Raw genomic sequence first — 26,532 nt, 5'->3', positions numbered from 1 at the left:
CTGCCAGGTGTATCTTGACAGAAGAGAATGCTAAGTCTTGCTGTTTCAGGTGCAATAAATATTTAAGTATGTCTTATATGGCTTAACGCATAAGCGAGACTCAACACTGGGATGCCCAGACCGAGAACTGCTTTCATTTCAAGAGGTAAATAGCTCTGGTGGAGGGTTTTCTACTGCCTAAAAGAACCTTACAAAACTTGCTCTGATCAAGCCTGCTCTCTGAGACTGAGCCATGAAGCTTCCAGGCCCTCAGATGAAAGGAGCTCAGGTTCGAGTAGAGCAGCTGACCATAATCCTGGGAGATCAGGTCTGGGTGCAACAGAAATGGGACTGGAGTCGCCACTGAGAGGTCTAGCAGAGTGGCATATCAGTGTTGGTGGGGCCATGCTGGAGCTATCAAAATACCCCAGGCCTGGTCCCACTTGATCTTTAGCGGCACTCTGTGCATGAGTAAGACAGGTGGAAAACCATAACAAAATTGCCCCAGCCAAGGCTGCAGGAACACATATGTGATGGAACCCATACTGTGGCCTTGTAGGGAGCAGAATTGCTGACACTTTGTGTTGTATCTGTTTGCAAATAAGTCTATTCGGGGAGCGTCCCACTGCTGGAAAATGTCTCTCGCCACATCCAGAAAAACAGAACACTCGTTGTTACCGGAGAAATACCTGCTGAGGTGATCTGCTAGCTCAGTCTGTGCCTCTGAAAGATAAGAGGTCTCAAGATTGATTGAATAGGCTATGCAAAATTCCCATAGCTGCACTGCTTCCTGACAAAGGAGGGAAGAGCGAGCGCCTCCCTGCCTGTTGAGATAAAACATGGCTGCAGTGTTGTCTGTGAGACAAAAGTTTCTACCCCTAATGTGGGGCAGAAAGGTCTGTCTGGCAAGGCAAACCTCTCTGAGTTCCCTGATGTTTATGTGAAGGGAAAGTTCTGCCAAAGACCAAAGGCCCTGAGTTCTGAAGGGCTGTAGGTGAGCTCCCCAACCTAACACTGACACATCTGAGACCAAACTCATTGACAGTTTTGGGTGTATAAAGGGAATGTCCACGCAAACGATAAGATGATCCAACCATCAATTTAGGGACAGGAGAACATGTGGAGGTACGCAAGTACAGTGTCCAGATGGCTATAGCTTGGTGAATACACTGATCTGGAGGGATCTGGGATGCAGCCTTGCGTATTGTACCACATATGTGCACAAGGCCATATGACCTAGGAGCCTCATACAATTTCAGGCTATTGTGATTGGATGACATTTGAGATGCGCTACCAGGGATTGGATTGGTTGGAATTGAATCTCTGGGAGGTAGGCCCTGGCCTGGGTAGAGTACAGCACAGCACAGCCCAAACAAACTCTATCCTTTGCACTGGAAAGAGGGTAGACTTCATTTATCAGAAGGCCTATTGCCTTGAATGTCAACCGGATAAGTCGAACGCTGGACCCTACCTAAGCCCTGGAGCAGCCCTTGACTAGCCAGTCACGTAGATAAGGGTAGACCTGCACCCTTAAGGTCCTCAAGAAAGCTACCACTACTGCCATACATTTTGTGAACACCCAAGGAGCTGCAGACAGGCCGAACAGGGGTACCATGAATTGGCAGTGTGAGTGGTTCACTATGGTATATTGACACATGAAAATTAACATCTCTTAAATTGAGGGTGGCATACCAGCCTCCGAGATCCTGAGCGGGGATAATGTATGCCAGGGTGACCATGCGGAACTTTATCTTGTTGACATTGTGGTTGAGTTGCTGAAGGTATAATATAGGTCTGAGACCTCCCTTGTCTTTCGGAATTAGGAAATAACGGGAGTAGAACCCCTTTCCTCAAATTCCACAGAACCTCTTCCATGGCTCCCACCCAAAGAAGAGACTGAACCTCCTGGACCAAAAGTTCTTCATGAGAGGGGTCCCTGAAGATGAACGATGAGGGACAGTGGGAAGGAGGATTAGAAATAAACTGGAGGGTGTATCCCACTTCTACTGTGCTCGGTATACAACCCAAGGGACTTAACGGTTGCTCTTGAGTCTTTGTCCATGAAGCTTCAAATCCGTCTGCTACAAAAAGTGCAAAGCTCCTTCGAAAGGCGGATCCTGAATAGTCTTGTTGGACCACCTATGAGGCCCTTGCCACTGATTGTTCCTTGTCCACTAGTGAAGAGGACTCTTGCCTCGCCTCTTATGGGAGCAAGTCTTTGAAGTTTTGCATCGAGTCCCACATTAAAATCGTATCTGCCCAGCAGCGTCTGCTGGTTTGTAATTTTGAGTTATAACCCATGACAGAATAAACTTTCCTACTGAACAAGTCTAATTTGTTGAGTCCGTGGTGGTACCCTGATGACCCTCTCTCATTGACAGCAGATGCCAACAGGGATCTCGGGGGGGAGGGAGGGAAGGGGAGGTGTAAAGGAACTCAACCTTGGGTGGGAACATAGTATTTTTGTTCAGCCTTTTCTGAAGTAGGGGGAAGGGATGCAAGAGACTTAATTGAATCTATAACACCCTCACTTTTGAAGGGCCCACAGTGGCTAACATGTCAACCAGGCTCCAGGAAGACAGATACTCTCACTACCTCCATCTGTATGCCCAGATCTAAGGCCACTTTCTAACTGTTGGTACGCCCTTTAGTCATCTGGGGAGACTGTCTTGTCACGAGGAGGCCAGCACTAGATGTGGGTGCTCTTTCTCCATTTCTGCTTCTGTAGTACCAAGGCAAAGAAGTGTTTTGGCTTAGATATTATTCTACTCTGACCCCTATAACTGGCAATCTTTGGTGCCAGGAATCGCCGCCTTTTGGCAGGCTGTTTCTTATGCCTTTTCTAGGCACTAAGCATGGTGATCAGTGACAGGGCTCCGGTACAACAGAAGCAGCACTTCTGACTAGCACAGAGGCACTTGGCACCGAGTCTGACTGGCCTGGCTCAGATGGAGGTCTCAGTGCCACCTCAATGAGCAGGAACATCAGCCTGGCCTCCCAATCCTCCTTTGTGCAAGGCTTAAAATCCTTGCAGATCTGGCAATAGTCCCCAGCATGACCTTCTCCCAGGCACTTCAAATAGCTTGAGTGTGGGTCACACAGGGGCATAGCCTTGTTGCAAGAGGTGCAGAGCTTGACTCCTGGTGACCAAGGCTTTCTCCAGCACCAGGAAACAGACAAAAACCCCCGAAAAACATGGTAACTAATTTATTAAACTTCACTAAAACTATGTACAACAAAGAAAGTCCACTGAAAGAACTTGCGAATGCAAGGAGAGTAGTTCCAGTGACCATCACAGGCAGTAAGAAGGAACTGAGAGGATGCGGGGTCAGCTGGGTGTTTATACCGGTACTAAAGTTGCACGGCAACAGAGGACACTTGAGCCACCGAGACCGGTACCACAGAGGGAAAAATTACGGTAACTGTGGGTGGGCACGCGCACACCTAGAGAAGAATGCACATGTGCAATCACTGGAAGAAGAACTCTGCTTATGGGAGCCACTCATGGGATCACACCATTACTTGCCTTGCAAACCTGCACAATCACGACCCCAACAGTGGACTTCCCAGCCTGTCTGCACTGGTATGGCTTTCCTCAATCAAATGTTCTAGCACTGGAAGTGTGGTACAAGCTCCTCACACAGCTCCACGAAGGTCTGTTTCCTCATTCAGAAGTTCTGAAGCCACTGCTCGTCATCCCAGGTTTCCAAAATTTGATCCTATTACACTGTGGTGATTCTCCTGTACCAGAAGCAACAGTTCATCTGTGGGAAATACTGGAAATCACCATATCTGTTTCAAGGAACCTGAACGGAATGTCACTCAACTTCATGGCCTCCCATCTTTAGCGTGTCAGAAAGTTCTGCCTAGATTCCACCCGGCATCCTGCTGGTCACCTACACTGTTGCATAAACATTAGTCCCACAATAAGGAGCAAGAGTAGAGCCAGATGATCATTCAGTTGCTCCATCTCTTCCATATAGTTTGGCAGGAGGGAAAGGTGAGCAGGAATTGCCACTGGCCAATGTGTGAAGGCAGTAGCCAGTACCCAAGACCACACAGCCAAGTGGTTCCTAGATCATCTCCTGCGATGGACAGTACCCCGGAATACTGGCCCTGAAATGACAGCGCTAACACTGGCTAACAAAAGCAGCAGTGTGAATGTGGGAATACGTGTTTAGAAAGCATTCTGCCCATATCCAGCACAGCATACGTGGACATTTGGTGTGGGTATGAAGAACACGTATGGGTGCGTACATGGTCATCTACCCTGTTATGCACATAAGTGTACATGTAGTCTGAGATTTAAGTGACATTACTGAAAGTATAGCAGTGGCAAATGTCAGGTATACATGAAAGAATGAGACAAAACCCTGAGTTACTACCCATAATAGTATCATACCTTTTATGGAATTTTCACATGTACCATTTGACCTTACTAGCAATTAGTAAATTTAGATATCCCTACGGAAATGCTGGCAACATTCTTGTGAAATTTAATGCCACATGGTATTACTTACCCTCTAAAACTTACTAAGATTAAATAAGGGTGAGATGTTTATGCAAAACAGAAGAGACTTGTATATCTATTCTAGAATAAAACTTCAATGGTTTATTAGTCCTTATACTTCAGGACAGAAATTGATGGCTAGATGGGTTTCGGAAGAAATCTGCCTCCATGGAATAACACTGCACAACTGGAGACTGATTTTTATGCCTTTCTCTGAATCATTCTTCATACTGATAGCCACTGTTAGACACAGTATACCCAACTAAATGGATCAATGGTCTAGTCTCAATATGGTAACTGAGTCTAACATAAGCCTCAATTTTAGATGTAATACTGGTTACCTTGAATCCTAGTTTTAAGCACAACCATAACTTACATGACACCTTGTGCAGCTGTACATTTACACAACTCAGTTACAGCCAAATGTCAACAGTTCCCAACAACATATTACTTCATACAAAACGTATGTTAAAAGAATAAGTACTTCCTAGTCACCAATCGATTTGTGCATTGAATGAGGCAGTCTTATTTAAAAAACAGTATTTTATCATGTAATTGAAAACTATCACCTTGCATACACACATGAAGGCAGAATTAACACTGCAGGAGCAAACTTAACTTGGCATTTCCTGGCTTATGCATGCATCACTTTTCCTCACTGTTCAACATGTGGGCCCATTCACTGTACACAATTCAACCTCTGTAATTCATGATGAAAGGTGCCTTTCGACCCTCACCTCATTCATTGCATACCCATTTCATTCACCATCCAACCTGCACACTGAATAATGAATAAATCACGTGGTTAAAAAAAGTATTCATATACTCAAAGAACATATTCATGGTGTATAAAGAACCAAGGACAAAGTTATCAACACGTGGAAAACCTTAACTTTGGCATTTTCTGACTTTGCAATCTTAACATTCTTTTAACCTAGAATATACCTTTTAAAAAAATCAAATAACTATTAATATTTTTATATTGAACTATTTACTATACAGCAGTGGAATGCTCCACCCTGTCCTGCTCTCCATGTGTACTCACTGAGAAGGCACAATATATGATTACACAGAATGAGGTAGAGACCTGCCACATTTCATACAGTTCTTCACATATATTATATTATATTATATAAGGCAGTGTTCCATATCCAATATTCTTGGGGGGCGGGGAACGCTGTGTGTGTTTTACGACCTTAACTCCACCTTATCCAAAATTTTATCTAATTTTTCTTTTGCAGTAGGTTTGCACAGTTTTTCTGATTTATCCGTACAACTCTTCATTTTGGAACAGTCACTTCACTGTAATCATCAGAACAAGAACAATATGTTTGAGGCAACAGTAATTCACAAAAACCATACATTATGCTGCTTTAATTTTGAACCTCACATTTTTAATTAGGTCACACTGTGAGCTCAAAGAAATTTTTACGAAAGCATTTCAAGCTGCAAGTTCATAAAAAAATTAATACACTATACAGAATAACTACATTCAATTCTTTTCATGTTGGTTCAACCACCTATGCACATTTAAATAATTTTTAAGCAAGTGTTTTTTCCAAGATTCTCTTTACATACATGCACTGACACAACTATTCTATTTTCTTTTGGGTTTAACAAGAGTGTCTACATGGGGAGTTACACCAACATAGCTAGAGTAATAATTATACTGCTAGAATTCTGTTGATAAATATCCCCACATAGATAAGCCCTGAAATATCCCTAATTTCACCTCTGGCAGGCTATACTGGAATGAAAATTTATCCTAGATTTGGCAGCAACTCTTGCTAAGTAAGATGTAATTTAATACTTCAGTGCTGAAGGGTCAATTATTGCCACCTCTTGCATTTTACATCGGTCTTTCCCTTTATCATGTATGTGCTGGTTATTTTTCTTGTCTATATTTCTAGCACAGAAAGTTCACATGCTAATGTTACTATAACCCATTCCAGGGTGGATAAAAATCAATTTTTTTTTTATTTAAAATTGGATTTTTTTGATAAAATGCTTTTTGAGGAAAAAACCTATCTAAAGATAGTTTCAATTAAGATACATTATAGCTCAAAGATATCTCATCATGGAATAGGGATTATAAATTCTAATTCTATAGTATGAGACAATATATTCATGTAATGTTGAAGAAAAGTTTTGTAAATGAGTTCCAATAGTTCATGGATTAGGGACCCAATCTTATCGGGTTCCAGGGGCTTCTGTATAGATTATTTAGGTTAATCTTTCTATCTACCCAATGGGACTCAGTGCTCAGTCTGGAAGATACCATCAGAGATGCTTAGTTTTGCAGTTTTCAAACTGTGGATTTGTGTCTCCAGAGATAACATGCTTGTTAACAGCAAAAAATGTTTTTAAATAAATAAATAAATAAATAACTAGCTAGCTAGAGGTGAGAAATAACAGACCTCAACCCTACTGTCCCTCTGCAAATTTGTGTACACAGAGTCAATCCCTTACCTCTCCCTAAAAGTGCAAAGTTTCAAAAAGTTCAGCGAATAGAAGATTGTTGGGGCGAAAGAGATCTGGACAATGAGAAGTCTGGAGATAAATGTGAGAACGGAGGGACAGGCAGTATAAACAAAAGTGACATTGTTTGAGCAGCATATTCCAGAAGTCTTGAGGTCTTTCTGCATGTAGCCTTCATTGGATTTGAGATCTACCATACCCTTTTCTCACCAGAAGGGAAAACCTATAATGGTAGCCTGCTGTAAAAGGGACCCAGTTTGGGAATATTTTAATGAAGTTCCTCTACCTGTGGATAAGACAGGCATGCGTGCAAAATGCAAACAGTGCAACAAAGAAATGCAAGGCCTGGTTGCCCGAATGAAACAACATCAAGAGAAGTGTTCCTTCTCAGGAGGAAGCTGTGTTTAAGATGATGAAAGGAACATGTCTGAACATGCAGGATCTTCAGGTTGGTAAACTTTTTTATTCCATACTTCTTCCTTAAGGACTGGCTGTCTTCCTTCTGGACTATTCTTGAATTCTCATGTTTGAGCAAAAAATATAGTTGTTACTCTATGGTACTATCATTTTAGATGCAGTTGTGATAAAAAAATAAATAGCTGAAATAGGCAAATCTTCCTTTTATAATTTCACCTTTAAAGTAGTACTGAGTGTCAGTGAATGCAATGAGTAATACTACATGAGCAGTATGGGAATAATAATTAAATAACTGCATTGACTTATTTTGTTTAAGAGAATCCATCCTCAACATACAGGATTCTGAAGACTATCCACCTTCAAGATCACCATCATTTTCTACAGTTTCAGAGTTATCTACCAATGATAGTGTTTCAGTCACATCATGTATGTCACACAGCCACAGTATATCACTTGTAGCAAAAAGAAAAAAAATCTCCATCATTCAGAAACAACCATAGATAAGTTTGTGACAAGAACCAGCAGATTACTAAAAGAGGTAACTGATGAAAAAATTGCCCGGTTTGTTTATGCAACAAACTCTCCTTTCCAGATGATTGATAACCCACACTTCATTAACATGATTCAGTCATTAAGACCAGGATACAGGCCACCCAACAGAACAGATGTCACAGGCAAATTGCTGGATAAAGTGTATGAAAGAGAAATTGAGCAGTGTGCAAAAGGTCTAGAGGGTAAAATTGTTAACCTGAGTCTTGATGGGTGGAGCAACGTCCACAATGATCCTGTTGTATGTGCTTGTGTGACAACAGAAGAAGGGAATGTCTTCCTTACAGAAACATCAATATATCAGGAAATGAACACAAAGCAGAATACTTATAAGTAGCAGCAGTAAGAGCTATAACAAACTGTGAAAAAAAAATTCAAATGTCTAGTACACAGCTTGGTCACAGACAATGCTGCAAATGTATCCAAGATGAGAAGAAATTATTTAGAAGAGAGTCCCAAGCTAACATATGGTTGCAGTGCTCATTTGATGCACCTCCTAACCAAAGACTTCAGTGTTCCAGAAATAAAGGCTAACGTTAAAATTGCAAAATACTTCCACAACAACTACTTTGCAGCAGCTGTTCTGAAAAAAGTGGAAGGAACCAAGCTAACTCTCCCACAAGACGTGAGATGGAACTCAGTAGTGGACTGCTTTGAGCACTACATCAACAACTGGCCTAATCTGATGACAGTTTGCGAACAAAATTGTGAAAAAACAGATGGCACTGTCACAGCCAAAGTTCTCAAAATTGGGCTTAAGAGAAATGCTGAACACATGCTGAGTAACCTGAAGCCTATTTCTGGAGCCTTGAACAAAATGCAGGGAAATAGCTGTTTTATTGCTGATGCTGTTGAAATTTGTAAGGCACTGAGTGAGATCTTAAAAAGAGAAATATGCAGTGACAGAGTTAAATTACAAGTATTAAAAAAACAAATGGGACAAGCACTATCTCCAGCTCATTGTCTTGCAAATATTCTCAATACTTGGAACCAGGGTCAAACCTTAACCGCCATCATCCCTCCATAATGCAAACTATAATAAACTTCAGAGCTAAGGGTAAACCATTCAAGAAATATATGTTTGCTGATGTTTTAAAGAAAGTCACACCAGTGAACTGGTGGAATTCACTTAAGCACTTGGATTCAGAGACCACTGAAGTGATAATCTCCCTTTTAACAGCAGGAGCTTCTTCTGCTGATGTAGAAAGAATATTTTCTTCCTTTGGACTAATTCATGCCAAATTCAGAAATCATTGGGAACCTGAAAAAGCAGGAAATCTTGATTTTCTTTCCAGATTATGAACAAACAGGAAAATGAAGGTGAAGATGACTGAGTTAGCTGCAGAAGCCAATATTTTAAGTTTCTCATGTTGACCTGGCTGATGTTGATTTAATTTTTGTTTTTTAAATTTCATTTAACTATTTTAGTTTAAAAGAATTTTAACAAAAACAAACCTGATTTTAAAAAGCATGAATGTTTAACTAAATTCAAAAATTCATATGCTTCTTTGGTTAATATTTTAAGGTTTGCTCTTGAAGAAAAAAATCCAGAATACATAACTTTGTTGTTTTAGTTAAACAAATTTAAATGTCTGTCTGGTGATGTTCTCCTCCTAATACAGCATGGCAAGAAAATCCTCCAAATATTAATGATTAACCTGTTGAATTGGAGATAGTTCACCTCCCAATGACTTCATAAATATCTGCTTCAATTACATTCGGTAAATGAAATAACCAAACAATCATTCATTTTCTGATATAGCTGTAAAACTAATCTGAAAAGTTTTCAGAATAAATCACTTTAAAAATATATAATGAGTACCTTCTAAAAATGAAACCTACATCTATCTCTGCGTTGTGAAGAATATGTATTAAGGTTATAAAAACCAACAAGAATGCACTTTTATGTAGAAATCCATGATTAAATTGAGTCTTTCTGACTAGTGATTTAAATCAAATCCACCCTGACCCATTCTATACGTGAACAGGACACTATATTCCACAATTCAGCGTGCGCCACAATCTACAGCCTTCATTTTAAAAAGTGGCTCTCTTTCATTCATGGGTGAGAAGATAACTCTCAGTGCAAACTTATACTGAGTTGTCCTCCCAAGTATGCAGATCGCCTGAAACAAAGAGCTCTGAAAGGTTTAAGCTGTGTCATTTATTTCAGTGGGGTAATCTCTGAAGCCTGAATGGTGGAAATTTAAAAACAAAATTATTTCAGCTAAGTACCCAACCTATGTGTTTACCTCATAACTGAAACCACCCAAGCCTTTTTTTGTGTCAAAAGCCCGAACAATGCCCTCAACACATCTGTCAAAATTCCCAGCTTCCCTTCAACTTCTTGGATACAGTTATGAGTTGCCAATACAAAAATCTGTGGCACGCAGAAATCTGTGATGGATTAGTAAAATACACTGCATTTCATATTACAACAAACACAAGAAGGTGTACTGTACTGACTGTATTGGTCTTCAGGTTTAATTCAATAAAAATCTCCATTACTTCATTTCAATGAAATGTTGCAGACTTTCCCATTTGCCTTAGAAACCAGGGTCTTAACACAGAATTTAGATCCAGCCTGGCAGAAGGTGCAAACAACCTTGTATACAAATTACCCTGCAACAACTGAGAGCTGTACTTTACGTGAAAATTTTTAAGTTTTTATAAAGCCCCTCCATATTTAATGCAAAAATGAACCACCAAACAGACATAAAACAAACCCCAAAACACAGATTACTGGACCTTTTTAAATCTAGTGGAATCTTAATTAGAGGTGTTACAAACTTTGTTTGGCATTATCTACATGTGATACGCCCCGTACATTAATGAAGTTACACAAAATTTCTTACAAACTGTGCTTAATTAACTTTCCTGCCTTCCTCAACTTAGGACACAAGCATTGCTTTGCCAGTGCTTTAGAGCAGAGTGAACTGAAGCATCATCTGTAAGATTTTACATGAATAATTTTTTATGCAAACTAAGCAGGTACACACACACTCACAATAAAACAATACGGACATTCTAAACTATATATATGTACAAATACTAAAGGGAAACATTTTCAGTTATGTATTAACTTTACAACTTCATGATCCACTTTGTAAGTCACTGTCATAACGGAATAGTTGAGAAGCTCTGAATGAGTCAATTTAAAGTAGTTGTATTCAAACTGTAGACCATCTATAGTACTTTAAAATAATGAAAGTTACTCATCCACACAGCAGTAAAAATAAGTTTCTATAAGAGTAATGATCAGCTGTCAGACTCTCAATATGATAAAGATTGGCCTTCACCATTTACAAACAGAACTGAGAACCATGTCAGTCTAAACCAGCATAGAACTACCAGGATTATTTAACATTTGTCTTTCCTGAGTTTTGCTACTGGAATAGACAGGCACACAGAAGTTTTGCTTTTTGTCAGTTCCAGAGCAGAAAATGATAGCTTTATGTTGAGGGGAATGATTTCATCTACCCCTCTTTGATCCAGCGACCACTTGCAAGAGCTACTACTGTATTCTCCTTGCATGCCAGATACAGAATGGCTGTAAAATGTTTTGTGGGACAGAGCCAACTCCCCTCCCCTGAAGGGCTTCATAACAAGCACCAGTACTTCTCTGCTAGTTTTTGCAAAACATGATGGTCCAACTGCCTGTTTGAACCAGGAAAACCTTTTGGGAAAACAGGAAGCTGTTGGTCCTACGTGTATCCACTCATCTCAGGTACATTTACATGCAGATGCTGCTCCTGGAGAAACCAAGTTCCCTGAGAGTGGAATATTTGTGTGTGGTTTACCCATTTCAAAATGGACACATCCATAGTCACTACAATTTAAAAGGTAGGAATTCGGAAATACGTTCCTAATTGCAGTTTGTCCCTGGACTGTCACCAGGATAGAGAGACCAAAAGATACATTTTATCTGGGTAATAAATTAAGTCCCTTTGATGTTTGCTTCCACTTGGAACTTAAGGTCCACTGAGGTTGCCTCTCATGAAAATGTGGAGGAGACGGGTACTAGGAATATAGCTGCAGTCATCAGATCCACCATTTGCAGCATAGTCTTAACTGTCACCTATTAGCTTATGCTTATTCTTTCTATCAGAATGGGGATGCCTCGAATCCTGTCTTGACACAGGAAGGGGTTTAGTTGAGCCATGTCTTGCTCCTACCTATTCCAATTACCTGGTGCGGACAAGCTGAGACTTTGGATAGTTTAATCTCAACTCTTGAACTGTTTGGGAATATGAATTAAGCAACTCTTTCAAATCTCTCCAGCTTTTGTACTCTTAATCCTTAAGAAAGAAATCCTTCTGCTAATATGTTAGAATTAGAACAGGTTAAATAATATTTGTAGAATAGGTTACTGGATGATTTCCAAATATTTTCCAATAAATAATTTCTCACACAACTATTCACCCAAATTTACAGTTGGACACAATATATTTGAATAATTTGTTCAAAGTTCATTATGATTTTTTTTATTACATTAAAGGATTTTTCCCCATTATTTGCCCAGGTCTACTTTAAAAAAAATCTGATTTGATTGTTGGATGTAAAGCTGTTTGCATCATATAGGCCATGCATCTTCCAGCAGAAAAGATGAAGTAAGGAGTTTTCAATTCTGGTTACATATAATTTGTTACATAACAAGCAGAATTAGGAACAGCAATGATGTTATAATATAAACAAAAGGAATTGACAGACGGTGTAAAAAATGGCACTGCATATTGAACAGCAGCAGGATTTTAATGCATTCTAGGCACTGATCAAAATAATTAAGTGGTCAAAATTAAAAAAAATTACTTACCTTGCAGAGGGAATTCCCCTCTTATTAAGGTCTGCTCTTACTTTCTCTCCTACATGTCTATAAATCTCCACAATTGCCAATAATGCAGCATCTCTCACCTGTGAATGCATATTTAATTAAGATTTTTAAAAAATTATAGATCATATTTGACATAACACAATGAATAAGCAATCTTCCAGAGCCCCTATGACAACCAAACATGCAGGTTTGCCCCACAAATAGTTGGAAGCATGAGGATGGAAGAGGTGGCTAACAAAAAGTTATTTCAAGGACCTTTCCAGCCATTCCCCATTCAGTTAGCCTACCACACCTGGGATATGGCCTGGGGTTAATTAGTAGAACCAACTGGCTATGAAGAAGTTGATTCTCCTATAAAGATCAGCAGGAAGCAGCAAAGACGGGGGAACGCTTAGAAAGCTGTAGAAAGACTACAAAAAGAGTGAGAAAGGCTTCTGCAGAGAAAATCTTGAGACCAGGGAAGTCACTTCAGTTATGGGGGCGGGAAGGCTGGAAGTGGCCTGCTAAGGAAGGAAGGACCCTGAGACACCAGGGGAGTTTGAGGCTGTGGCCAGCTTAAAGCTGGGGGAAGGCTTTTGTGTTCAGTTTTGAACTCTAAGTTAATAAACCATACCCTAAAGCACGGTTGTTTCACTGGACTCTCAAAAGCCAAGAAACCCCCTTGAAAGGGGGAAGGGGAAGGAGGAGACTGAGGCAGGCCCACCTGCAGAGTGAACTCTAGCCAAGAGGGGGCACCGGGGAGGTGGCCATCCCAGTGACACTACAAACAGAAACACTGGAGGGGATGACACAGATATCAAACGGGTGGGGTGGGGGAAGTAATTTCTTCAAAGTCCTATTACACTAGATCAACAATCCCAAACATTATTCCATATATTCTGATCAAATAGTGCTGGTTCCTCTGTTGCCAGCTGCTTCTAATCCAGTTTTGCTTTTCACCATAAATAAGAACCTGATTGCCTGAAAAAGCAGCCAGAAACAAGCAAGAGCCAGCCTTCCTGCCTCCACTAATAGCACTACTTCAAAGAATCACAGGTAGGGAAAGAATAAGGGGACCAGCTAGTAGAGAAATATATGCAGAGAAGGAATGGGGGAAGAGAAAGAAGAAAGAATATCTCCAAAAACTACATCATACCTATCATATTAAAGATAGATAAAACAATTCCTTAATACTGTATTACTATTCCATGTAAAGTATTAATGTACTTGGTTCAGGAACCCTATTGATCGGTGAACAGAAAAGCAGGTGGTCCACAACACACTCACTTTATTAAGATATGTCCCATACCATGACTTTTTAAAAAAAAAAAAAAAAAAAAAAAAAAAAACAACAAAAGAGCCACAAAATGCCAGAGCTTCTTTCAGACTTCAAAACAACTCCCTATGCTATTAGGAGACAGGAATCCAGCCTAACTGAAAGCAAAAGCATATAAATTAGATGGAAGACCTATTATCTAGTCCAGGGGCGGGCAAACTTTTTGGCCTTAGTGCTGCATTGGGTTTCAGAAATTGTATGGAGGGCAGGTTAGGGGAGGCTGTGCCTCCGCTAACAGCCAGGCGTAGCCCAGCCCCCACCCCCCCGATCCGACCCCCCATGCTTTTCACCCCGACAGCCCACCCGGGATCCCTGCCCCATCCACACCTCCTGCTCTCTGTCCCCCTAAACGCCCCTGGACCCCCCCTGCCTAACTGCCCCCCCCCCCATCCCATCCAACCACCTCTTCTCTCTGACCGCCCCAGACTCCCCACCCCTAACTGCCCCCCGCCACCCCATCCAACCTCCATCCTTCCTCACTGCACCCCCTCCAGGGACCCCTGCCCCATCCAACCACCCCTTCTCCCTGACCGCCCCCAAAACCCCTGCCCCCCATTCAACCCCCCCGTTCCCTGCCCACTGACTGCCCCGACCCCTTTCCACCCCCCTCCCCCCCGGCTCCTGACCACCCCCCGAACTCCCCTGCCCTCTATCCAACCCCCCTCACCACGCTGCCTGGAGCACTGGTGGCACGGCTGCACCAGGACAGGCAGCCACGTCGCCCAATTGGAGCCAGCCACGCACCGCACAGCACAGAGCACCGGGTCAGGCCAGGCTCTGCAGCTGCGCTGCCCCAGGAGCTCGCAGCCCCACTGCCCACAGCATTGGCGCAGTGAGCTGAGGCTGTGGGGGTTGGGCCGGGGGCTAGCCTCCCAGGCCAGGAGCTCAGGGGCCAGGCAGAACGGTCCCGCTGGCTGGATGTGGCCCGCAGGCTGTAGTTTGCCCACCTCTAATCTAATCCGTACCCTATCAAAACTTTTTTTCTCACTGTATTTTCTAGTGCCTTGTCAAGTCCTATTTTAAACAAACCACAAGTGAGGCTTCAACCACTTCAATCTGAAGGCTATTCAATCGTGCAGATGTCACCATTTAGAACTTTTCTCCTCATTTTCATTTTAGCGATCTCTTTGCTTAATTTCATCTCCTTACTAGCTGTAGTCAAAGCTATGTTTATGTCATGGAGGTCATGGAATCCGTGACTTCAGAAATCTCTGTGACATTCTCTGGGGCTGCAGGATTCTAGAGCTGGTAGCCAGCGGGACCCTGGCAGGGTTCCAGGACAGACAACACCAACGACAGGCAACAGGGGGCCCCCTTCAAGGTTCCAGCGACAGGTGACATACACCTGAGGGGGCCCTCCTCAGGGTTCCAGCAACGAGCAAGAGCCTAGCACAGGGAGGGGGACGCCTCGGGCGAGCAGCTGGGGGTGTCCAGTTTTCTCTTTGGGAAATATGGTCACCCCTGCAGCTTCCAGCCGCCGTAGGTGGAGGGGGGACTCCCTGAAGCTTCCAGGGGGAAACTACTGAGCCGCAGCAGCAAAAGTCACAGACAGGTCACGGCTTCTGCGAATTTTTGTTTATTACCTGCGACATGTCCATGACTTTTAGTAAAAATAACTCTGACAAAATCTTAGCCTTGGCTATAGTCCTTGTACCTCCCTAAATATCTCGCCTCACCTGTCTGCATTCTGCAAGATGTGTTCACTTTGTACTTGTTATGTTTCCTTAGTCAATTAGTCAAGCTATACAAATTTCATTTTAATCTTCCATCTGAGGTTAATCCTTCCTGTCATTCAATTATTTTTGTTGCTTTTCTCTGAATATGTTCTACAGAAAATGACTATCAAACAGTGATTTGATTTAAGCTACTGGAGACAGGAAACAAATGAGATGAGAGAGCCAACAGGCCCCACGGAGGCAGGCACACCATAACGGTTCCCCCACAACACTGTGTCCATCTGGCAACACATAAGGCTCAGTGAGAAAAAGCCAATAGGTAAGGCTTGAATAGGTGGAATTAAAAGACAGCATAAAAAAGATCCGTAAAGATTTTTCTTTAAGGACATAACATCAATTTACCATCTTTTTTTAATATCAAAACGCACACTGTATAAGTAATATATAGCAATAAAATCCTTACCTGACTATTGGAGTCTCCAGACAAGATGCATAAGTGTGGTACCAACTTACTGAGGATTAGTGGTTGTGCACCATAACTAAAAATGAAATAAATCAATTAAGAAAGAGAAAAACACTTTTTCCACACCAAAACAGAAGTTTTACTTTGTAGCTTAACATCGTAAATGTAAACATTTTCATGGATCCCCAGCTCTTGGCGCGCATATATATATATACATACACACACATACACACAGAGAGTGTGTGTGTGTGTGTGTGTGTGTGTATATATAAATGTATGTATTGTGACATGGTTGGGCCAGATGGCTACAGGAGAGTAACAGAAGTCAGATATATTAGCCCCATGCTAAGTAGGTCCCTTTTCCCTGGGTAAGGTAACAGAGAAGGTTCCAGAACAATCAGGAACCTTCTGGAGACAATTAAGACAGGCTGATTAGAACACCTGCAGCCAATCAAGAAGCTGCTAGAATCAATTAAGGCAGGCTAATCAGGGCACCTGGGTTTTAAAAAGGAGCACACTTCAGTTTGTGGTGTGCGTGTGAGGAGGTGGGAGCAAGAGGCACTAACAGCTGAGAGAGAGAACGCGGACTTTTGGAGGACTGAGGTGTACAAGCATTATCAGACACCAGGAGGAAGGTCCTATGGTGAGGATAAAGAAGGTGTTGGGAGGAGGCCATGGGGAAGTAGCCCAGGGAGTTGTAGCTGTCACACAGCTGTTCCAGGAGGCACACTAGACAGCTGCATTCCACAGGGACCTGGGCTGGAACCCGGAGTACAGGGCGGGCCCGGGTTCCCCCCAAATCCTCTCAACTCCTGGTCAGACACAGGAGGAGTCGACCTGGACTGTGGGTTCAGAAAAACGGCCAAGCTGAGGGCTGCCGTGAAGCTCCAAGGCGAGCAAATCCGCCAATAAGGGCAAGACCCACCAAGGCAGAGCAGGAACTTTGTCACAGTATACATACACACATGCACGCACGTGCCAAAAGAACATTCTTTCAGCTAACTCCAGAAAGCTTGGACGAGTCAATTGCTCAGATCATCCAATTTAGTAAGAGCATTTTTTAAGTGCATCAGGCACCTTAAAGTATAAATTCAAATGGAAAAGTCATTCAGAAACAAACAGGATAGAATATTAATTTTAATATTTTATGTCTCCATAAAAACAAGATGCTTACATATTTAAGGTTGCAACGAGACACAAACACACTCCTTCTCGGGATCGGTAGTTCTTGTGTTTAAAACCAACAGCAAGACGGTCCCAAATACACTATTAAAACAAAAACAATTGCTTTGAATCACTAGTAGCACAATGCAACCTGTTCACTGTCTATAATGATGTTTAAATCAAAACTTCATCAGAAACTACTGATATGATGAGAATATTCTGAAGTTTTGTTTTGTAAAGTAAAGGAAAGTTTTGAACAAAAATGAGGTTTTTGGGGTTTTTTTTAAAACAGGCTTTACAACATGGAACACTAACCAACTCCGCCCTCCTCTCCCAATCATTGGATTACTTACAATAAGCAACAGAAAATATCTCACACCAGAAACATTTCTAAAATGGTTTGTCTTTATACACTCCCAATATTTCATTCCCCTAATTCTATATATTTTGAAATATTTTTCCTTTTGTAACTCAACTGCAAAGCCAACGCAAAACTTTAAAACTTACTACTGTGGCTTAAAGCAAAGGTTTTTCTTTATTCATTTTGTCCAATAGTTTACTTATTTCCCAATCAAAATCTCCTCTCATTCCCAGTTTTTAGTCTCTTCCAGTACTCATTCTTCTACATTTGCATTAAATTTCTTCTGCATTTCTTATTTTAATTTTTTCCCCATTCATTTATCTTGGTTCTATTTTCTCTCCAATTCCATTTGTCTCTTCTTCTCAGTATGCTTTGTGTTGATCTCTTGCCATTTCTTTTAGTATGAATTTCTTACACTAAACAATCCCTCATCTGCTCTCCTGCATGTCATTTTTCAGTGTCTTTTATCTGTCTTTATTCATTCCCTTCTCGTTTTATCCTCTTTAATTCTCAATTTTCCAGGAGTTCTGGAGCTCTATATCACACAGTTAATGCTGCAACTTGGAGCTTACAAAACTCTGGAATTCCAGTGATATTTAAAAGCAAGTGCATACACTCAAACTGCAAGCCCCTTCAGCTGCAATGCTGCCATCTTTGAGCAGGCATCTGAGAATGTCGCCTAGCAACGACTGCACACTGCCTGAGGAATAGCATATTTTTCAGTGTATGCAGCATTCTATAATTAAGCCTCTCCAAGTACCACAATTCTGATGTAGCACAGTTACACCAAACAGCACACTGTGGCATACCTATGTAAACCATTCAAATTGTATTCGTGTTACTGAAAGCAACAATGCTAATCAAAAAGAGGTAGTGTAAGAAGTACTAAACACTAGATAACATCCTTTTTCATTATTATGTAGCACATTTTAGAATAGCTATAAAAGGTTACAGTAATCAAAATTTTTAAATAAATTTTCACTTGAAAAATCTTACATTTTACCTTGTATAAACTGTAAAGAGAACAAACTAGAGAAGACAAGCACTACTTGCTTGCCAAAATAGCACAGGTGAACAATAAAGCATACGCTGGCAAGAAAGAAAACATCCATCTCCAACTAGCCCATCTTCTGAGGTAAAAGAGAAAATAAGGAAGTCTTCTTGCCAGACAGACAAGAAATAGGCAGAGAAGTAACTGCAAGACATTGTAGGGTAGTAAAACAAACATCTTCAAACAGAAATTTAGGATTATTTAGGCTACCCCCTCCACTACCACTCATCCCTCCAAAAAGGGACTTAATCACATAGGTCTCTGAGAAATCTGCTCTCTAGCAATAGTTAACATCTCCTTCTCGTATTTGGTTTACCAAACCCATGCATTTACTGGCTGTATTTTTAAAATTATGTTACTATATCTTCCCATGTTTTGTTCTCTATTTTATTGCTTTGGGGTTTTTTGTATTTTATTTACTTTTCAGAAATAAGCATCCTCAACATCTCAATGTAAGAAAAGGGGGTTTACGAGCAAGCAACTCAATAGTTCCTAGGGAACAGGCTATTACAGAAGTGATGAAATGCTCAGTAAGAAAAACATGCGACTAAGTCTTTTTTGGTTGAGAAAAAGGGACAGGAGGAGTGCAGGAGAGAACTATGCATTTTTAAGGTTGCTTAAATCACACCAGAATACTTTTTGTCTCACAAATTTTCAAACATTCTCTCTAGTTGTGGATGCGATTTGTAGATCCAAGTTCCCTGCACATTCATCCCCACGTCTCTGAACAAACATATGCCAGTTTTAGAGGTTTAAAGTACCTTGCTCTGGTTTCCAAAACTAAAAGAGTCTCCCTATTCAACTCCATATCTAAACTTATAAAGAGGGTTTCCTTAAGAGCGAATTAGTAGTAGTTGAGTAACAATAGCATTCCTATTGATGACCCCTGTTCCAAGACTCCGCAATAATACTGCTTAAGTGATAAATCCTATTAGGCAATCTTTCATTTTTCAGACTTACATTAATAGGAGTCTTACAGAACCACCCAGAAGACCCAACCATAAACAGAGTCCCGTTGTGCAAGGCACTGCATAAACACGTAGTAAAAGACAGTTTCTGACTCAAGGAACTTACAGACTATGGCTATGTCTACACTGCACCTTCGTCTGTAAAGCTTTTTGTCACTAAGGGGTGTGAAAAAACACCCCCCCCCCGACCAACAAAAGTTTGACTGACAAAAATCACCTGTGTAGACAGTGCTTTGTCGGCAGGTGATGCTCTCCTGCCGACAAAACTACTGACCCTTGTTGGGGGTGGTTTTATTTTGTCGGCAGGTAAGAGCTCTCCTGCCGACAAAGAGCAGCCACACTGTGTACCTTATAGCGGCACGGCTGCAGCGGCACAGCCATGCCACTGTAAGGTGCACAGTGTAGACATAGCTTAAGTACACAAGACAGACAAAAGATGGAAAGTATTTTTAGCCCATTTTATACGTGGGGAACTGAAGCTCAGGGAGATTAACTGCTTTGCCCAAGGTCAGGCAGGAAGTATGTGGCAGATCCAGGAACCCAGATTTTCTGAGCTGTAATCCAGTGTCTTAACCACAAGACTATCCTTATGTGGATGTATTATTCACCCTATAGGCTTTTAATTAATTTGATTTTGGGGAAGTTGAGGGTCAAGCTTATTTCCATTGTATTAATTAAAATTCAAGCCCATCTGGAAGTTTCAAACATGTTTAATTAAAATACTTCTGCCATCCTGGTACGAAAACATCTGCTTTTTATTTATATAACGTAAAAACAGTATGTTTAGTGTCAGAGTTATATCTTCAGTTAAAGCAAAACAATCCAATATTGTTTACACATTAAAACAATGATCCAGCTAAAACTTGCACACACACTTAACAACTGACTTCATTGGAATGACCTGTGTTTCAAGTTAAGATCACATGTAAATGTTTGTAAGATCAGAGCCTAACTCTGAATTTCAAGAAGTGGTCATACCATTGGTGGTGCTGCCTGGTCCATTAATTTCAATATAAGAGTCTGTGCTTGCTCTCGAACTTGGTCTTTGGCATCTCCCATTCGATCAATCAATGCTAGAAGAACTAGAGGGCCAAAAAAAGGATTAACAAAATATGTATTAATCAATTTAAGACTAACAAGTTTATAAGAAATGTTTCTTAGAGAAGAATTAAGATTTTTCTAGTTCAAAAATCAAGACACGACTGAAAACAAGTCCAAAACAAGACCAAAATATTTTAAAGAAAGATTTTTCAAAAAAAATTATTTAAATGAGTTGCTAATTAGTTTTCTGTCACACATGTTTAAGAACAATGAGTTGGACTGGAATTAAGAAGCAGAATACTATCAAAATAACTAAGCCACAGATAATATTTCCCTTCTTGCCAACTATATACATTACTTCAGTTTGATCTTCAAAAAGAATGTCAGACAAAGGCTTCTCAGCCGATATTACTTTATAAGGATAAGGGCTTTGTCTGCAGCCATATTGTAAGGCCTGGTGCCAAAGGTATCCGTCTGCAACCAGATTAAAAGAGCAGCCAAGCAGCAGCCATTAGCTGAGAAGTAGGAAGTCACATCCTCACATTACATCTAAATTACATTAAAACAATGTGATATCAGGCTGTTAAGAAGGAGACCCTGTCCTAGTAGCACCCACTATCATCAGATAAAAAAACAGATCTTAAGATGGTTAAAGAAAACTTAGTCGGATAGCATCCTGTCTGTCAAAAAATCACTTATCAATAGTTTTCAGAGTAGCAGCCATGTTAGTCTGTGTCCGCAAAAAGAAAAGGAGGACTTGTGGCACCTTCGAGACTAACAAATTTATTTGAGCATAAGTTTTCGTGAGCTACAGCTCACTTCATCTGATGAGAGCTGTAGCTCACGAAAGCTTATGCTCAGGAGCCACAAGTCCTCCTTTTCTTTTATCAATAGTTGTGGTTGTGAAATCCTCATTTCTTTATTGTTTTGTCATTATGGTCCCCACTCCCCTATTGTTTATCTGCAGGGTATGTGTCTGGTTCTTTAATTGTTTCTGTCTGTTACATAATCATTTTTGCTAGGTATAAATTAATTACGGTGGTGGGGTAGGATTGGTTAGAGAATTTTGTTACACTATGTTAGAACTGGTTAGTAAAATTTTAGTACAATGATTGGTTAAGGTTCAGCTAAAAAGGACTCAAATTTCACTATTTAAACTGGGGTCCAAAAGGAAGTTCTTTGGGAACCAACTGTGATGTTGGACTCCATATGATTTTATGAAAACATGATAATGAGTGTGAATATAATGTAACTGGAATATGCTTCATGCAAAATCTCTCTTATAAGGTATCACTACAAATCTTATCTACTGAGTGTGGTCATCCTATTTGTATAAATGTATCATTCTTGTATCTGAAACTAGAAATATGAAATATAACTCTGAGGTCCTATTGTAATTATCCAAAGTGTGGGCCATTAATGGTGGTCTGGAATCTTGATGGCTCCCATCAACTAGGGCAACTGGTTGTAAATGACTGTTTACTTGCAAGACTTCCTGTGAGTCAGACCAGAAAGAATGAAGGCTTTGGGTCTCATACGATGTGACGATGGCACCTGGTACTGGAATTCATCTTAAACCTGGTGCTTTTCCATTTAGGAGGAGGGATGGGGATCCAGAGACACAAAAAAGATTCCCGCCTTGTGCCAAAGCTATATAAGCAGGTGAAACAGAACAAAGGAAGTTCCAGTCATGGGAAATCCCCTAGTTACCACCTGAGGTGAGGCTAACAGGAACCGTACCAGGGAAAGGATTGGGCCCAGACTAGGAAGGATTCCAGTCTGTGAAAGAAGCTTATTGGAACACCTCTGAGGGTGAGATTTTCTCTGTAATCAGTTTCTTAATGTATTAGGCTTAGACTTGCATGTTTTGTTTTATTTTGCTTGGGAACTTCCTTTGTTCTGTCTGTTATTACTTGGAACCACTTAAATCCTACTTTTTATGTTTAATAAAATCACTTTTGCTTATTAAATTAACCCACAGTAAGTAATTAATACCTGGGGGAGCAAACAGCTGTGCATATCTCTGTATCAGTGTTATAGAGGGCGGACAATTTACGAATTTACCCTGTATAAGCTTTATACAGAGTAAAACTGATTCATTTGGGGTTTGGATCCCAGTGGGAGCTGGGTGTCTTGGTGCTGGAAACACGAGCACTTGCTAAGCCGTTTTCAGTTAAGTCTGCAGCTTGTCTGAGTCTGTGTTGCAACAGATTAACTTATCTAGCTCAACAAGACAGGGTTCTGGAGGCCCAAACGGGCAGAGAAAAGGGGCTTAGAGGTAGTCTCAGCACATCAGGTGACAGTCCGAAGGGAGTCTCTGTGACCAAACCCGAGACACCAACGCCAGGACACAGCCCCAAAGATCAGAGCTGCCAGACCTCAACAATCTGCCAATGACAGCGTGCAGAAACTGGAGTCCCCCAGATGGACCTGATCCTGACTGACCATCAAGAAAAGTTCATCTGTCTTATTGGGAGTGGTGAGAATTGTGTATGTAGTGTGTGCAGTCTGTTTTGGTGACTGTTAATATAGAGAAGTTATGTAGCATATTACTGTGTAAGGCTCTTTCTCTGGTAAAAGGTCCTGCACACCTAGAGAAGTAGTATACACCCAGAGCTCTATGTATTGGGATAGGGTGTGGGTAACTTAAAATTGACCAAGTTAGTTACACCCTGAGCCCTATGAATTGGGTAAGGGTAGGTGCTTTTTGACTGGAGCCCTACGGACTGGGAAGAGGTGGGGTGCCCTAAGGTATGCAGGTAACACTTCAGAAATAGAACATTTTGCCAGACCTCAAAAAGCTAGCCTGGAAATTGTTTTTAGATGCGGTTTTCTTCTAATTATGCATGCCATTTTCAGTAATTCCCTCAACTTTATATTTCCAGGCATAACAATTATTAAAATATATACAGAATGACAAAATGTATTATTGAAATAAGGTTCTATCTTCCACAAGAATCAGGGTACAAGAAGGCACAATATTAAGCACAAGCATCCTTAATACTATTTAATAGAAATAATGTGACTATCTTCAAGTCCTAAATTCAACAAGCTGTAATGGAAATAAATATCAGACCTGTAAAATCTTTGATTAGCTGTGTTACCTAATTGCAACTTACATTTGATTAAAAGGCAGCAACACAACAGAGTTTTAAGGTTATGCAGCAACCTCCTGGGTGAACTGCTAGACCAAAACTATGCAAGTTATCTTGCTGTGCTGATTCCCAGTACTCTGTTCATAATCTAAATGTGTTCTGTAGCAGACTCATTCTCTCCTATCCAATGGTCTCAGACAACTTCTTCAAAGTCAAAGGGGCTAACACATAGAAGGCTCTGCCTGCAGCTCTCTCTCAAGAGTGTTGATCACAGCTGTGGTGGTATGATTGAAAGAGAGCCAGTCTCTCAGTTAAGCAGCTACCAACTCATCTAGTGCTTTTTAGTTCATATCCAACTCCTGGAACTCCACCTGGAAGTCACTGTGATCTAAAATCTATTATGGGTACCTGGCGAGTTACACTGCTGCTTCTGTGCCAACTTCAGTTTCTGAGCTAAAGAATAGATGAGGCTAAAAGAGACCATTATGATCTAGCCTTACCTTCTGCATAATTCAGGCCACAGAACCCCACCCAGAGTTCTTCTTCAGCCCAGACCTGAAGGAGAGCTCTGTGCAAGCTCAAGTTTATCTCTATGACCAACAGAAGCTGGTCTCTCTAACATCCTGGGACCAAGAGGGTTACAACAATGCTGCATACAACAGTGGGAGATGACTGTTATTACTAAAAAGAGGGGAGATTGCCAGCTGCCTCTTCAGCTTGAGCAGCTACTGCTATTCTGAGTAAGACGCATGGGAAGAGGGGAGGGCTCACAGAGGGCTCTGTACTGCAAAGATCCCACTACCCCACCACAGGGTCTGCTGGGGTGGCTGATGGCAGGGGCCAATACACTTAACCTTCTGCTTGGCAGACTGATCTTGGCAAGGCCACCCAATACAAGAGACCAACAACGTAGCAGGGAGCTTCTCACAGGTCTTCCGACTGCCCAGGACACCACTGCTCCTTAGCCCACTGCTCTTCTTTTGGAAGATAGGGTCTGGGACCGGAAGACTGAAATCTCAGCTTCATGACACCTCAGCAGAGGGTACTATGTGCATAAGGCCTCCTTCCATTGCAGCAGCAGACTCTGTGGTATAAGCGTAAATTCATTTTTGGGGAGGACACTGCCTAGCATTATTTGGGGGGAAGGGAGGATTAATGTATTAAGTAAGGGATGTGTGACCTTTGGGAAGACACACGGTTAGCCAGCACAAGAGCAAGGTCTTCAACCATAAAGTTGATGAGCATGTATCTTACCAGCAGGAGACCAGAAAGAAGGGGGGCACAGCGCAGGGCACAAGTAAATGTCAGCTTTTTGACTAGGCTTAGGGCTTGTCTACACTACCCGCCAGATCAGCGGGCAGTGATCGATCCAGCAGTGATCGATTTATCATGTCTAGTATAGATGCAAGAAATCGACCGCTGAGCGCTCTCCCGTTGACTCCGGTACTCCACCAGAACGAGAAGGGCAAGCGGAGTCGACGGGAGAGTATCAGCTGTCGACTTACCGCAGTGAAGACACCGTGGTAAGCAGATCTAAGTACATCACGTAAGCTATGTTATTCATGTAGCTGAAGTTGCATATCTTAGATTAACCCTGTGCGGTAGTATAGACAAGCCCTTAAACTATTGCAGAAATATTTCAAGCAACGATGGTGATTAGAATCAAATCAAAATCAAGAAAGTCATTCAAGAACATTTTATTTGATGTCATACATTTTTATGCATCATTTGTTTTTTTAATTATCACTACATCATTTGGGCAGATGTCTTCACTGAGTTGTTCATCCACAATAGATCTAAAAGCAGATGAAGTTAGCTGAGAGCCTATCATTCTGGAAGGAAGCATTTCAAGAAAAACTGATTCTCAACAGTAAGAGACACCCGATTGGCAAGTGTAGGAATCTAAGAGCTTTAAAACAACACAGTAAAAAATAGAAAGCAGCAGCGCCCCAGGCTGCTTCCCTCCCGCCCCGGAGCAGAAGCGGCACCCCGGGGCCCCCCTAGACCACCTAAGATTTAGTCAGAGGTATTTTTAGTACAAGTCATGGATAGGTCACAGGATGTGAATTTTTGTTTTATTTCCCATTACCTGTCCATGATTTGTACTATAAATACCCCGACTAAATCTTAGCCTTACTAATAGCCACTGATGGACCTATCCTTAGAGCCCTGTGCGGATACAAAATTTATGTCCACAGATGCAGATATAAATCAGCATCCCTGGAGTTGCAGGGCTGTACTGGGAACCACAATGTCCAAAGCAGCAGCCTGCTGCCACACCCAGGACTCAGCACCCCACACCAGCAGCTCCTCCAGCATGGCTATACTGCCCCCAGCCCCACCCAATGCACTAACGCAACCAGGGACAGCTGCCAGTGAGCAGGGTTGGGGCCAGTACAGCCATGCCGGAGGAGCTGCTGGCTCGGGGCGTTGGCTCCTGGGAGTGGCGGCCTGATAGGCTGCTGCTTTCACCACTGTGGTTCCCAGTAGATCCCTACAGCGCCACACATACTGGTTTATATCTGCAGATATAAATTTTGTATCTGTGCAGGGCTCTACCGATCTTCCATGAACTTATCTAGTTCTTTTTTGAATTCTCAAAAAGAAAAGGAGTACTTGTGGCACCTTAATTGT

At 41.5% G+C, this 26,532-nt stretch overlaps 1 protein-coding gene across 34 annotated transcripts in view; it reads right to left on the bottom strand.

Moving 5' to 3' along the window:
* CLASP2 (cytoplasmic linker associated protein 2) overlaps positions 1-26,532 on the bottom strand; it is a 273,178-nt gene that overhangs the window by 222,506 nt on the left and 24,140 nt on the right. For all 34 annotated transcript variants that reach the window (XM_043540698.1, XM_037890139.2, XM_043540702.1 and 31 more), the window contains exons 3-6: positions 20,741-20,844; positions 17,393-17,484; positions 16,219-16,294; positions 12,747-12,844 (exon numbers count right to left, since the gene is read on the bottom strand). In XM_043540698.1, coding sequence (XP_043396633.1) covers positions 12,747-12,844; positions 16,219-16,294; positions 17,393-17,484; positions 20,741-20,844 — 370 coding nt within the window. The remainder of the gene's footprint in view (positions 1-12,746; positions 12,845-16,218; positions 16,295-17,392; positions 17,485-20,740; positions 20,845-26,532) is intronic.

Source organism: Chelonia mydas, chromosome 2, assembly GCF_015237465.2.
Source record: "Chelonia mydas isolate rCheMyd1 chromosome 2, rCheMyd1.pri.v2, whole genome shotgun sequence".
Taxonomy (NCBI): Eukaryota; Metazoa; Chordata; order Testudines; family Cheloniidae; genus Chelonia; species Chelonia mydas.
The sequence above is the reverse complement of the archived record's forward strand: the minus strand, read 5'-3'. Positions and strand labels throughout refer to the sequence as shown.